This window comes from Notamacropus eugenii, chromosome 3 (assembly GCF_028372415.1).
Source record: "Notamacropus eugenii isolate mMacEug1 chromosome 3, mMacEug1.pri_v2, whole genome shotgun sequence".
Classification (NCBI taxonomy): domain Eukaryota; kingdom Metazoa; phylum Chordata; class Mammalia; order Diprotodontia; family Macropodidae; genus Notamacropus; species Notamacropus eugenii.
In genome coordinates this window covers 235,538,126-235,552,847 of record NC_092874.1, presented here as the reverse complement: position 1 = coordinate 235,552,847, position 14,722 = coordinate 235,538,126, and the positions used below count along the sequence as shown (strand labels likewise).

Genomic DNA, 14,722 nt, shown 5'->3' with positions numbered 1-14,722 from the left:
TTCACAACAGATTGGATATAGAAGTTGAGGTTGAGTGAAGTGTTGAGGATGACACCAAGTATGTACATCTGAGTTCCTAGGAGTATGGTGGTAATAATAACAGAGAAATTTAAAAAGAGAGGAAGGTTTGGAGGGAAAGAGAATGAATCCAGTTTTAGACAGATTCCATTTGAAAGGTCTACAAGATATCCAGTTCAAGATGTCAAATAAGCAGTTACAGGTGCAAGCTGGGATGTCAGAAGAGAAGTTAGGGCTGGGAAATAAGTTTTAAGACTTGTTTGCATGGAGATAATTAAATCAATGGGATCTGATGAGACCACTAACTGAAGCAGCATAGAGGGAAAAAGGTCCAAGACATAGCCTTAGGAGACCTTTAGAGATAATGGCAATGAAGAGGATGAAGATCCAGGAGAAGAGATTTAGAAATGAGCAGTCAGATATGTAGGAAAGGAATCAGGAGAGAACAGTGTCACAGAAACCAAGAGAAAAGAGTATCAAGGGAAAGAATAGTGCTGTTAAAAGCTGCCAAAAGGTCAAGAAGAAGAATTGAGAAAAATCCATTAGATCTGTCACCTGGGATATCATGACTAAATTTGGAGAGAGCAATTTCATTTGAATCATGAGGTTAGATGCCCCATTGTGGAGGGTTAAGAAGAGAAGAAAAGAGAGTGGAAGCACTGATGATAAACAGTCTTCTTGAGGAATTCAGACATGAAAGGGAGGTGAGGTACAGGAGGCTAATGGGAATGGAAGATTTTTTGAGGATACAGAAGATATGAGTATGTTCGGAGATAGCACAGAAGAGGCAAGTAAATAAGTAAAGACTGAAGATTACTGAGAGAGTGGGGATAGTGGAGGAAATGGTCTGCTGAAGTAGATAGGGAGGAATGAAGCACTTGTGGTTGCAGAAAGGTTTGCTTTGACAAGAAGGCCCACCTCTTCATGTGCAATATGGGTAATGCAAGATATGGCAGGGGAAGAAATTGGTACAATGTGATAATGAAGATGGGAAGAAAAGAAGCCTATGAAAAATGACCTAACTTTTTTCAGCTAAATATCAGGTTCAAGATTATGGGATTATAAATTGAGGTCTGAAAAAGCAGGTTTTTGTTGCTGTCTTTGTTACTGGTCAGTTGTTTCAGTTGTGTCTGACTCTTTGTGACCCCATTTGGAGTTTACTTGGCAAAAATACTGGAGTGGTTTGCCATTTCCTTCTCCAGATCATTTTATAGATGAAGAAACTGATGCAAACAGGTCTAAGTGACTTACTCAGGGTCACACAGATAATCAGTGGCTGAGATCATATTTGAACTCAAGAGGATGAGTCTTCCTGACTCTAGGATTGGCACTCTATACACTGCACCACCTAACTGCCTCAAAAAGTTATCAGGGGTCTTATATTAAAAGTGCCTTGTTTTACAGATGAGGAAAATAAGGTATAGAGTGGTTGGATGATTGGCCCAAGGTCACAAAGATACTTAAGTATCCGAGGCAAGATTTAACTAAGTTTCTTTCCAATTCCACATCCAGTACCCTATCCTTTGTTTCTCTGAATACCTCTTTTCCTTCAAACTTCAGCTGAAACATTATTTCTTACAAAAGGACTTTTCTGATGTGCCCAGCTGCTAGTGCTTTCCTATGAAAATACTTGATGTTAATTTTGAATGTATTTTATATATAGTTACTAATGTGGAAGTCATCTCCCATGGAATAAGCAAGTTCCCTGAGGGCAGTAACTATTTCGTTTTTGTCTTTGTATTTCCTGTAATCTAGCATAGTGCCTGCAACGTGGTAGACACTTCATAAATCTTTTGTGTTTGATTGATTGATTAACCAGTTGGTTGACATCTCCTAAGCCTTGTGATCTTTCTCCAAAAAAAACTGGATTTTTTGCATTGGGTTGATGAAATCACTGACTGATCCTTTCTGAAGTCCCATACAGGACCATACCAAGATGGCTCATAAAAAAAAAATTAAACAAGTTCAATTAAAACTATTAATAATGAAAAATTCCCAGGGATAAACATAACAATTGATAACACAATAATTGATAACACCTTAGAACAGAAGAAAGTATAATAAAAGCAAAGTGTACTGAACAGAAAACTTGAAAAATAGGCTTACCTCCAACAAATCCCACACAGAGGTAAAGTTGTATTACACTATTACAAAAAGAAGCAGAAATCATTCCCAAAGCACATAGTATACCTCCTGCTATCACTACTGGCCGGCTGCCATATTTATTCACCAAAATACTGCTTATTGGACCTAAAAGAAAAAAGAAGATAAAGAATTTTTCACTTAAAAATATTTTTTCAAATATTTTTCATGTTCAAAAAGCACATTATTTATAAGCAAGAAACTATTTTACTTTACAAAATATAATTTAGTACAACACCTCCAAATGTCTATCTTGCTATGATCCTTTTTTTAAAAATGTGAAATTCTTGAAATTAGTATTCTTCCTTAAATGTAATTCAATATGCATTTATTAAGCATCTCCTATATGTGCAAAGCACAGAGCTAGGTTCTATCTACATAAAAGTAAAACACAGGGACTTAGTAGATAACAACCACAATGATGTGGCTGGAGAGACACAGATTGAAATAGTGAATTTCAAAAGAGGAGAAGTTATTAAGTGATAGTAGGAGAAGGAGGATTTAGAAACGTCAATGAGGAGCAAGGAATATCCTGATTTCTTTTAGCCCAATATGCTGGGGGGCATGAGCAAGATAGTCCATTTATTATCGAAAAAAGTGATGAAGCATACGTCTTCTACAGAGTGCCTAGTCCCATGCATATAAGATGGAGAGGTAAGAAGAAGAGACCTAAGAAGAAGATAAATTTGTTGGTGATAAAATGGGACTTTCTGAAGACATAACGGAAATACCTTCCTCCTGTCCCTTCCCCACCTATGGAGATGGCATGCAATATGATATCAATTATACATATGAAATTATGCAGAAATATATTTTCATTTTAGCCATATTGCAAAAAAAAAAGTGAGAAATGTTTACTTTAATTTGCACTCAGAACACATCATTTTTTTCAACATGATTCCTTTGGAATTGTCTTGGATCATTGCATTCATAAGAATAGTCAAGTTTCTAATAGTTGACCATGATTATACCACTGCTGTTACTGTATACAACATTCTCCCACTTCTTACTTCACTTTGCATCATTCATATAGGTCTTGACAAGTTTGTTTTTTTTTTTTTTCTGAAAGCACCCCTGCTTGTAATATGTTTTACTACATTGACACTCAATCACAGTCATAGGTCACAACTTGTTTGGTCATCTCCCAGTTGATGAGCATCCCCTCAACTTCCAATTCTTTGCTAGCACAAAAAGAAAAGAGCTGCTAGGGTTTTTCATATATAGTTCTCTTTTATTTTGCTTTCATCTGTTTGGGTACACACCTAGCAGAGGTATTGCTAAGTCAAAGGGGTATATAAACAGTATAATAGCTCTTTGGGCATAGATGCAAATTGTTCTCCAGAATGATTAAACGGCTCACTACTCCACCAAAAGTTTATTAGTGTATCTATTTTCCCCCATCCCCTCCAGCATTTGTCTTTTCTGGTAGGTATGAGGTGGTACTTCAAAGATGTTTCAATTTGCATATCTCTAATAAATAGAAATGTAGAGCGTTTTTTCATATGACTATGGTTAACTAATTTCTTCTGAAAACTGAAAACTCTTTCTTAAACCATTTATCAAGTGGGAATGGGAATTTCACTCGGTTCTCCACATTTCTGAGAAATGTGGTTTTTATCAGAAAAACATGTAAAAATAAATTATTTCATATATTATCTATGGTACCTGTTAGCAAAATGTAGTTTCCCTAATTATCTATTTTAATTAGGTCTATTTTTGCTTTGGCTTTGTCTGAAATCATAGTTGCTACCTTTGCTTTTTTTTACTTTAGCTGAAACATATTGGATTGTGCTCCCATCCTTTACTTTAACTTTGTGTGTGTCTTTCTGTTTCAAGTGCTTCTCTTGTAAACAACATATTGTTGGATTCTGGTTTCTAATCCATGCTGCTATCCACTTCTGTTTTATGGATGTGCTCATCTCGTTCACATTCAAAGTTGATTACTGTGTATTTCCCTCCATCCCATTTTCTTTGGTTTCTTCTTCACTCTTTTTCTTCCTCTTCATAAGTCTACTTCTAAACATTGCCTCCCTTAATCTGCCCTCCCTTATATAATTTTGCTACCCCTTTTCTTATTTCCTTCTGCTCCTATTTCCATATTTCATAAGATAGATTTCTATACACAAATCTGCATGTGTGTGTTTGTGTGTGTGTGTGTGTGTATCTTTCCCCCTCTTTTAACCAATTTCAATTAGAGTGAGGTTTAACTAATGCCCATTCCCCCCCACATTTTTCCCTCCACTGTAAAAAAGCTCTTTCAAGTTTCTTTTATATGAGAAAATTTCCCTCATTGTATCTCCTTCCCTCTTCTCTCAGTGCATCCCTCCTGCTCACCTCTTCATTTCTGGAAGAATTATTCTGACATAATCAACTCACACCCATGCCCTTATCTATAGGTTCACTCCATGTAACTGTCCTAATAATGATAAAGTTCTTAGCAGTTATGTGAATCATCTTCTCATATAGGAATGCAAGCAATTTAACTTTATCAAAGTCCCTCATGATTATGAATAAAATCACTTGAGAAGTCACAGGTTCACATCCCTAACACAAAAGGAAGTGAATCTGTTCCACTCTTCCATGGACTTACTAGTTACAACAGTACATGATAGATATATCCCTTTGGAAAATGTTACCTCTTACTAAAGGAACACATAAAACATTTTTGTCAGCTCACTGAAGTTTCACAATTGGATCCCTTAACAGTTGCTTTTCACAGCTCCCTAGCATCCAGTATTCAGGGCCAACCAATAACTGTGCTGTGCTACATTTGTTGGCTCTAACAGTAAAAATATGAAAACTATTTGGTTCCATGGGCATAAAAGTAGACAATTTATGATCCTGTAGTTTTAAGAGTGTCTGAATACACTTAGAACTTTGTTATATGTTTTTTGACTACTGATGTGGGTGCATTCAAAAGACTAGGGAGAGCTTCAGAAGGTATTCTGAATTACATCTCTGAATTTGTTTACCTGATCTCGTTATTTCACAATCTATTGCTATATTCTATGTCTTCTGGAAACTTCCAGGACAGCCTAATACATAAGACTTTACCTAAATCAAGGGTTCTTAACTTGGGACTCCCAGAAAGGGATCTGTGCATAGATTTAAAGGGATCCATGGAATCTAGTGGGGAAAAATATTCTTTATTTTCACTAATATCTAATAAAAAAATTAGCATTCCTTTTATTTATAAATGTAGGCAAGAAAAAAATTCAGAGAAAGGGTCCACAGGCCTTAACAGACTACCATAATCTTTACTATATAATACACAAAAAGTTTTAAAATTCTTTTTTTGAAAGATGCAAGGAAATAAAAACACAAACACACTGGGGGAAGGGAGAGTGATACTCAAAGAGCTGTATTTTCCAGAGTTGCATTGCTTTTACTCCACGAGGTTTCATGTGACTTTCCATCCTTCAAGAACACAGTTCAATAACTACAGTAAAATTAGTCAGCCTAAACATCAGCCTAAAGCCCCATGCTTTTCTTGAATTTATTTGTTACTCCCAGAATATCTACCGACAGCAGATGTTGCCTGCTGTATGTCAGAGCTCAACAGCTTTACTTTTATTGGTTGTGATAACAGATGTGATGATGACTCAGTAACTTGAACCCTAGAAAATTTTGAATCAAAGATAATTTTCAGCACTTTCCTCTAAAAAACATATGGTCTGGGGCCAAATCTAACTGAACCTATAGTTATTACTACTAGCTGAAATAACAAATGGTAAGTTTCTAGTCTTCCACGTCTTGAAGGACTTCATATTCCAGACATAAAGACACAATACAATCCCTGTCCTCATGGAATTTGAAATTCACAATCAGAAGACACAACACACACACATGTGTATACATATATATTGTATAAATATACAGACATGTGTGTGCATAATTAAACACATCTCTATATATATGCATAGATTCATGTATATGAATATAGTGAAACAAAATGCATATGCATGTGTGTATAATAAGAAAATCTTAATGGTAAACAGAAAGTATTATATAATATCATAGAGGAGGTTATTGCTGACTTAGGAGATTCATCAAATTTTTCTTAGAAATGTGAATAATTGATAAGAACTTACTATTCGAAAAAAATTGCTGGGAAAACTGGCTAACAGTGCGGTAGAAACTAGGCATAGACCAATGCCTCACACCATATACAAGAGTAAATTCCAAATGGGTACACAATCTACTTATAAAGACTGATACCATGGACAAACTGGAGGAGCAAGGAATAGTGTATTTATCAGATTTATGGAGAAAGGAAGAATTTTTGACTAAAGAAGAGATAGAAAGCATCGTAAAGTGCAAGGTGGATAATTGGGATTACATTAAACTGAAAAGTTTTTGCACAACCAAACCCAATGCAACCAAAATTCGGAGGGATGTAGTATACTGGGAAAGAATTTTTACAGCTAATCTTGGGGATAAAGGCCTCATTTCTAGAATATATAGAGAACTGAGTCAAATGTACAACAAGTCATTCCCCAATTGATAAATGGTGAAAGGATATGAACAGGCAATTTTCAGAGGAAGAAATTAAGGATATCTATAATCAAATGAAAAAATGCTCTAAATCACTTTTGATTATAGAGACGCAAATCAAAACAACTCTGAGGTACCACATCACACCTGTCAGATTAGCAAACATGACAGAACAGGAAAATGATGTGGAGAGGATTGGAGAGGATGTGGGAGAGTTGGAACACTAATTCATTGTTGGTAGAGCTGTGAGCTCATCCAACCATTCTGGAGAGCAGTTTGGAACTATGCCCAAAGGGCTACAAAAATGTGCATACCCTTTGACCCAGCGATATCGCTTCTAGGACTGTATCTCCAAGAGATCATAAAAACGGGAAAGGGTCCTACATGTACAAAAATATTTATAGCAGCACTCTTTGTAGTGGCCAAGAACTGGAAATCAAAGGGATGCCCATCAATTGGGGAATGGCTGAATAAATTATGGTATATGAATGTAATGGAACACTATTGAGCCATAAGAAATAATGAACAAGAAGACTTCAGAGAGGCCTGGAAAGACTTATATGATCTGATGCTGAGCAAAAGGAGCAGAACCAGGAGAACTTTGTGCACAGCAATGACCACAGTGTGTGATAGCTTTTTCTGGTAGACTTGGATCTTCATAGCAATGCAAGGACTTAAAAAAAAAAAAAAATGCCTTCCACATCCAGAGAAAGAACTATAGAATTCAATGGCAGAATGTAGCAGATCATTTTTTTGCATGCATGTTTAATGTTTTGGTTTGTTATATGATTTTTCCCATTTGTTTTAGTTCTTCTACACAGCACGACTATAGTGAAAGTGTATTCAATAAGAATATAAAAAAACAAAAACAAACAAATAAATAAATAAATGTGGCGATCTCTTCTTAAAAAGAAGAAATGGGAATAATTGAATTGAGCTTTAAACATTAGGTAGGAATTCAACAGATGGAGGGTAAATGATTTGAGGCGTAGGTATTAATATGGGTAAAATCAAGGAGTCAGGAGAGTATATAACATATACAGATTAAAGGGAAAAGCCTATTTGGCTGGAGCATTGATGACATAGAGTGTGGTGATGTAAGATGAAGCCTCAAAAGTAGAATGCTCATCAATAAAACTTTTCTTTTTACAGGAAAAAAAAAAAGCAACCAAAGGAAATGTCAAGTAGTGGCAGGTTGTTACAAGGCTAAGAAGAGTGAACCATTGAAAGCTTTTGAGCAGAGGAATGCCTTGATCAGATATATAGATAAGGAAGACATCTGGCAGCTGGAGATTTTAGGAAGAATCAGTCAATCAGGGGCTACGGAGGCAGAGAATGTGTGAGAATTACAGGGGTGGAATGAATAAGAAGGGTGAAAAGTATTTTGAAACATTATAGAAAAAGTCTGCAGGATCTGTCCCATAGGAGAAAGAACCTGAGGCAAACAGGTTAAATGACTTGCCCAGGGTCACACAGCTAGTAAGTGTCTTAAAACCGGATTTGAACTCATGGAAATGAATCCTCCTGTTTCCAGGCATAGCACTCTATCCACTGTGTCACCTAGCTGGCCTAGAGGGTATTCAATACTTTTGCTAAAGGATAAACCTGGAGTGTGTGTGTGTGTGTGTGTGTGTGTGTGTGTGTGTGCATGCGTTTTGGGGGAAATAACACATCAGACCCTTACCAGTCATTAACCATAGTTAGTGGTCATCTAATAGGGCAATGAGTAAATGGGACATGGCTGGCAGGTTTTGTTTTTTTTTTAATGGAGCCAGCAATCAGGCAGCGAGTCACTGAAGCATGAATTATTCACCAAGAACACTCAAAGAGATCAAATTAAGGTTGAATGAATGCTGGGCAAGCAGAGGGCAGTCAAGAACTCTGGATGCCTGAGAGACGAATGGATCTGAATGAGAAGGTTTGTGTCTGAAGATAGAAACATGGGAATGGAGGAGATCGAAGAAAAAAAAAGCTCCACCAGCTTCAAAATTTGTTAGTTTTTAAATAAAGTCACAAATATCCTTAAATGTTGTTATGCTTAAATGAACACAAATAGATTTCCTGTAGCAATAGATAATAGTACTTGTGATGATTCTCATTTAAGATTTTCTGAAAAAAAAATGGAGGCTAATTCTATTGAATTTACAAGGTATAACCACATTTTAAAAAAAAATTCACAGGGTTTCATAACTTGAAGATAATTCAATCAACACATTATTTTTACAAATGAGGAAACTGAGGTCCAGAAATGTTAAGTGATTCTCCTGAAGTCACTAGGTCAACTTACAGGAAAATCAGGACTGAAGCTAGAGATTCCTGGTATTAAGAAGTCAGTCAATCAATAAACATTTATTAAGCATCTATTATGGGCTAAGTGTTGGGGTTGCAAAAGGAAGCAAAAGATAGTCCTGATTCTCAAGGAGCTCCTAATTTAATGAGGGAGATAAGTAACAATTATGTAAAAACAAGTTATGTACAGGACAAACAGGAAATAACAGAGAAATCCCTTAAAACTTTTAAATGACTTTCTATAAACAAGCTATTTAAAGGATAAAATTAGATGCACTTTCTGAGGGAGGATGGCAGTATCATGGAGAGGAATCAGGAAAGACTTGAGACAGAAGACAGGATTTTAGTTGGGACTTGAAGAAAACCATGGAAGCCAGAAGATGAGGATGAGGAAGGAGAACCTTCCAGGTATGGGGAATAGCCAAGAAAAAGGTCCCTGAGCTGAGGGATGGAGTGTTTTATGCAAGGAATAGCAAAGGGGCCAGTGTCAACAGACTGAAGAGTATATGGTAGGGGATAAGGTGTACGAAGGCTGGAAAGGTGGAGAAGGGGGAATAAGAAGGACTTTGAATACCAAACAGAAGATTTTTGTATTTGATACAGGAGGTGATAGGAAGTCAATGGAGTTTATTGAGTAGGGTCAGATTTGTGCTTTAGGAAAATAGCTTTGGCAGCTGAATGGGAGATGGATCAGAGTGGGGAGACCCTTGGGGTAGGCAGGCCTACCAGCAGTCTATATTGTAGTAGTCCAAGCATGAAGTGGTGAGGGCCTGCACCAGGATGGTGACAGTATCAGAGGAGAAAATGACATACTTTTTCAGAAATGTTAAAAAGGTAAAATCAATAGGCCTTGGCAACGGAGTGGTGGGAGAGGTGAAAGACAGTGAAGAGTCAAAGATAATATCTAAGTGCTAAACCTGAGGCACTGGGTGAACAATGGATGGTAATATCTAAGTTAGGATGGGGGAGGGTTTATGGGGAAAGAAAATAAGTTCAGTTTTGTATATGTCAAGTTTAAGATATCTATTGGATATCCATGTCAAGATGTATGAAAGTTAGTTGGAGATGCAATCCAGGAGGTCAGCAGAGAGGCTGGAGCAGATTTGAGAATCATTAGCATAGAGATGATAATGAAATCCATGGGAGCTGCTGAGATGACCAAGTATTGTAGAGGGAGAAAAGAAGGACCAGGCCAGAATCCTATGGGATACTTATAGTTAGAGGTGACCTGGATGAGTATCTAGCAAAGGGGACTTAGAAGTAGAGGTCAGACAGGTAGGAGGAGAACCAAGAGAGACTAGTCCCTAAAAGAGGGTGCCTACATTATAGGAGTGGGGAGCCTGTGTCCTAGAGGCTGCAGCAACTTCACCCTGCAGGAACCCAAATAGTTTTTTTCCATTATAACCCACTGACTTTGAGGTGTGGTGTTGAATGCACATGTAGATTGGATAAGTTACTCTCCAAGGTCACTTCTAGCTCTGTCATTCTGGGGCTGTATTTCATTACGTGTATCAACTAGATGAATGAAATGTTTTCTAAAAGTATTAAAGACCCAAAAGTTATTCAGCTTCTACTAGAAACCCCCCAAAAGAATAAAGAATCTCACTCAACTTTGTTGTGCATTGTTTTAAAATCTAATAAGTCTCATTGTTCACATTTCAGTGAATATGAATCTCTCCAACTTCCAGCTGTGAACCTGTACTCATTCCTTTATGAATATACCTAAATCAGATTCTACTTTTAACTCCATCTAAAAGCAGTTAACACTTCCCATCTGTCTGCCTGTATACAGGAACATACAGCATCATATTCCTTTTATCTTTAATCGAAAGAAAAATAAGCACCAAAACTATGAGCATATGTCACAGAACCAAGGACACTAATAAGCATTTTTAAAGGCAGAGCGAGGGGGAAAGAAGTGGAAAATACAGTACTTTACCTGATCTATTGACAATTCCTTATCTAATTAATAATTGGAGAAAAAAGCTTTATTGATTTTGTTACAAAAATAAATTCCCTTTCCCATTTTTCAAGACCACTTTATAATTTCTACTTTTGCCATTATCAAAAGGATAAAAGGCATACGTTGCTATTATTACAATTATTTCTCCTCTTACTTTGATCATCACTATCCCTCTATAAATGAGTTTCTTCCCAGCTTTGAAAAATTTCAGAGAAAGCAATGACCAACCCTGGAAGAGAGAGTTCTTATGGGAGTTCCCCAAACCAAAAAAGCCATAGCTATAGGCCTCATAAAGTTTCTATCCTCCCACTGTACCACTTATTGCTCTTTTTTTCTTTCTCTTTTCCTTTCTTCTCATTTATCTCTTTTCATTTATTCTCTGTCTATTTGTCTCTCTCTGTCTCTGCTATTGGGAGAATTGACACAATACGTGTAAAGCATTTTGTAAGTACAAACCAAAATATATAATTAAGTTATCATTAAAGGAGCAGAGAAGGGGCAGAAACTTCATGACTTTCAGAGATGAATTTGAAAATATTTATTCCATTTCACTACACACTACAAACAAGTCTGAGTCTACTTAAACTTGCTTTAAAAAATACCTTTAATAAGCACTTGTATAATACTAGAGGAATGAATAAGAATGCTTTTGACTGAGATCAGGATTATCTACTTTTTTTCTCATATGTATCTTAAAAATAATTTACAAATGTGTTAATTACTCTATTTATAAATGCTTTCAGTTTAAATATTTTACATGTAAATTTGAATACAGTCTATGAATCAACACCTAATTTGCATAGTTAATGAATTACTGATAATCCACAGTCTAGTTTTTCCCCATTAGCCCTGAAGAATTAGGATTAGACACTTAAGCAAACATTAAAGAGACTGGCCCTGTTTTCTTCTCTTTCTGAGCCTGTTAATGCAATTTAAATCAAATTGATAAAATGGGAACTTTGATATTTAAAAAAAAATAGACTGCCTTTTAGATTACACATTAATTAAATGATTTATTCCAAGTTCATGTTGAAAGAATTTTGCATTTCTTGTCATTTTTCTATAGCAAAAAAAGCCCTTTGCATAATAAATCTAATAAAGATGTTGAAACAGCTTTGCTCTCATGGTTTTTAAGTATGTAAAGAAGATTCAAGTAATAGAGCCATATGTCCACTTCATTTTATCTAGGAGTAGTTAGGAGATAAATTTCAAAGCAATACATAAAAATAAAAATAAAAATAATTTTTCAGTTTCTTCAGACATGGTTACAATAGGTTATTGTCTAGAAACTCACCACACTATCTAATATTGGATATAAATCAAAATACCAGAAAATATTCCACTTCCCAAACAAGGGTAAAGGCAATTTAGTTTACCAAATCAATCAAAAAGGAAAAAAAAGCAGTACTGGAATCCAAATTACATTCCCTTATCAAGTATTTTTTTGGCATTTGCATTTAACTTTGGAAATAGCCTCAGACTAATGGAAATGAGTCTTTGTTTTTTCAGTCCTGATCCCATCTCCTTCTGTTTGCTCTAGGATCATTTTCTACCCTGACAATGATTTTTTTCTTTCTCTTCTTCAATCTGTCCTCTTCTACTGACTCCTCTGCCTATGAACAAGCTTAGGTTTACTTGTTCTAGAAGTGGGCAATATAGATGGTTCTGTGGATATAGTACCAGGCTTAGAGTCAGAAGACTCATCTTCCTGAGCATATATCTAGGCTCAGCCATGTACTAGCTTTGTGACTCTGGACAAGTAACTTAACCTTGTTTGCTTCAGTTTCCTTCAGTTGAACTGGGGATGGCAATGGCAAAACGTTCCAGTATCTTTGCCAACAAAACCCCAAATTGGATCACAAAGTGTCAGACACCACTGAAAATGACTGTAACAACAACAAAAATTTTAAACTTAATAAACTAACAAAACTAAAGAGTCCCAGTACTTACCTATGACCTTCTTCTCTGTTTAAGTTGTCCATATAATTCCTTAATTTTATTGTTAAACTCCAATAGTAATCTACTCTTACCTCAAACACTACCTCACCTTCTTGTTTATTCTTTGACCCCTTGATAAACTGAAACTGCTTTTTTGAAGGTTAACACTGATCTGCAAAAGGTCTTCTTCCAAAGTTTTTCGCAATTTTCATGCTGCTTGACCTTTCTGAAGCATTTGACACTATTGACCACCTCTTCATTCTCGATATTCTTTCCCTGTTCCATGACACAACACTCTTGGTTTTTTTTCTTACCTATATGACCATCACTCATTCAGAATCTACTTTGTTCCATCATCTTCCTCTTCCTTCCCCTAAAATTTGAATATCCCACTGGGAAACTCTTTCTTTATAGAGACTCCATTGGCATTTACAGATCTATTGGAGTGATGAAGTATGTACATGTATGTGAGTGTATATTTCTGTTTAGCCATATTGATACACAGTTAAGAGATTAGTGGTCATTCAGCCCAACTCCTCTGTTTTACAGATAAAGAAATTAAAGCCCAGGGAAGTGATTTGTTCACTATCATACAGGTAGTAAGTGCCAAAGGTGGGATTTGAACCAGGTCCTCTGATTCCAGAACCAATGCTCTTTTCCCTTGTGCCACCCACAATCCCCCAAGTTATTCAAGCTGGTAACTTTGGAATCATCTTTTACTCTTTGTTCTTTCTCAAATCCTGCCTGTCACTAGGTACGCACTTAAAAAACTCATAGGATTTCTCAGAGCTCAAACTCCATTGATAGAGTTTTTGAGATGCCTAGGTCCCCAATACAATGAAATAACATAGATACAGGTTTTGTTTTGTTGTTGTTGCTTGTTTGTTTATTTTTGTGGAGGTCTAACTCTATACTTCTGTGGAATATTTCTCAGACAATTCTTATTTTGCATTCTTACCCTCATCTCCTTAGTTCAGGTGCTCATCACCTTACACTTTTATTATTGAAAGAGCCTCTAGTTTATTTCTCTAACTTCTATTCCCCTTCTTTTTAATTTATCTCGTAAACTACTGTCAGATTAATCTTCCCTTGTACATTAGGTCTGTCATGTCACCTTTAATCTCCCTCTTAACTTTGTCATAGGGTCCAATCTTGTCTGCTCAGCTATATTGCCCCATTGGTTATTTACTCATTTTAGTCATGTCCAACTCTTCATGATCCCATGTGGGGTTTTCTTGGCAAAGACACTGGAGTGATTTGCCAATTTCTTCTCCAATTCCTTTTATAGATAAGGAAAATAAGGCAAAAAAGGTTAAATGACTTGCCCAGGGTTATACAGGTAGTAAGTATCTGAGGCCAGATTTGAACCCACATGCCCTACATTCTATTCTGTGTGCCCCTAGTTGCCCCAGGTATTGCTCCATTCCATCTAACAAAAATATTCACCATTTATCTTTAATATGAACTCTGCACTCTATACTAGTTACATAACAGAATGATTATGCTTCCATGTTTCTTCTAATGTGTCCTGCTGGGAAATTTTCTTTAGCAGATTTTATCCCTCTCTGTTGTCTGTTCAGGTTCTACCCATCCTTCGTGACTATTTTTAAATTCGACGTTATTTCTGTAGGCTTGCTGAACTGTTCCAGAGATATGTTCTCCTTTCCAGCAAAAAGGAACTCTATTTGCAATGTAGTAGATCTCATGCAGCCTGAAATGTATTTGCTCTCTAATTTCTTCATATAATTGTGCTAATCTTGGCTGTCTTTGCCTGAATTAGATTGCCACAGTAACCATGTGTTATACAGTATCCGGTACATGGATAAGGACTTGATAATTAAGTAATCAATTTTGCAAAAAAAGATTTAACTCTGGACA

General features: G+C 36.2%; 1 protein-coding gene across 4 annotated transcripts in view; it reads right to left on the bottom strand.

Moving 5' to 3' along the window:
- Positions 1-14,722, bottom strand: part of SLC16A7 (solute carrier family 16 member 7) — a 218,673-nt gene that overhangs the window by 25,865 nt on the left and 178,086 nt on the right. For all 4 annotated transcript variants that reach the window (XM_072655235.1, XM_072655234.1, XM_072655237.1 and 1 more), the window contains one exon: positions 2,125-2,268. In XM_072655235.1, the coding sequence (XP_072511336.1) occupies positions 2,125-2,268 (144 nt within the window). The remainder of the gene's footprint in view (positions 1-2,124; positions 2,269-14,722) is intronic.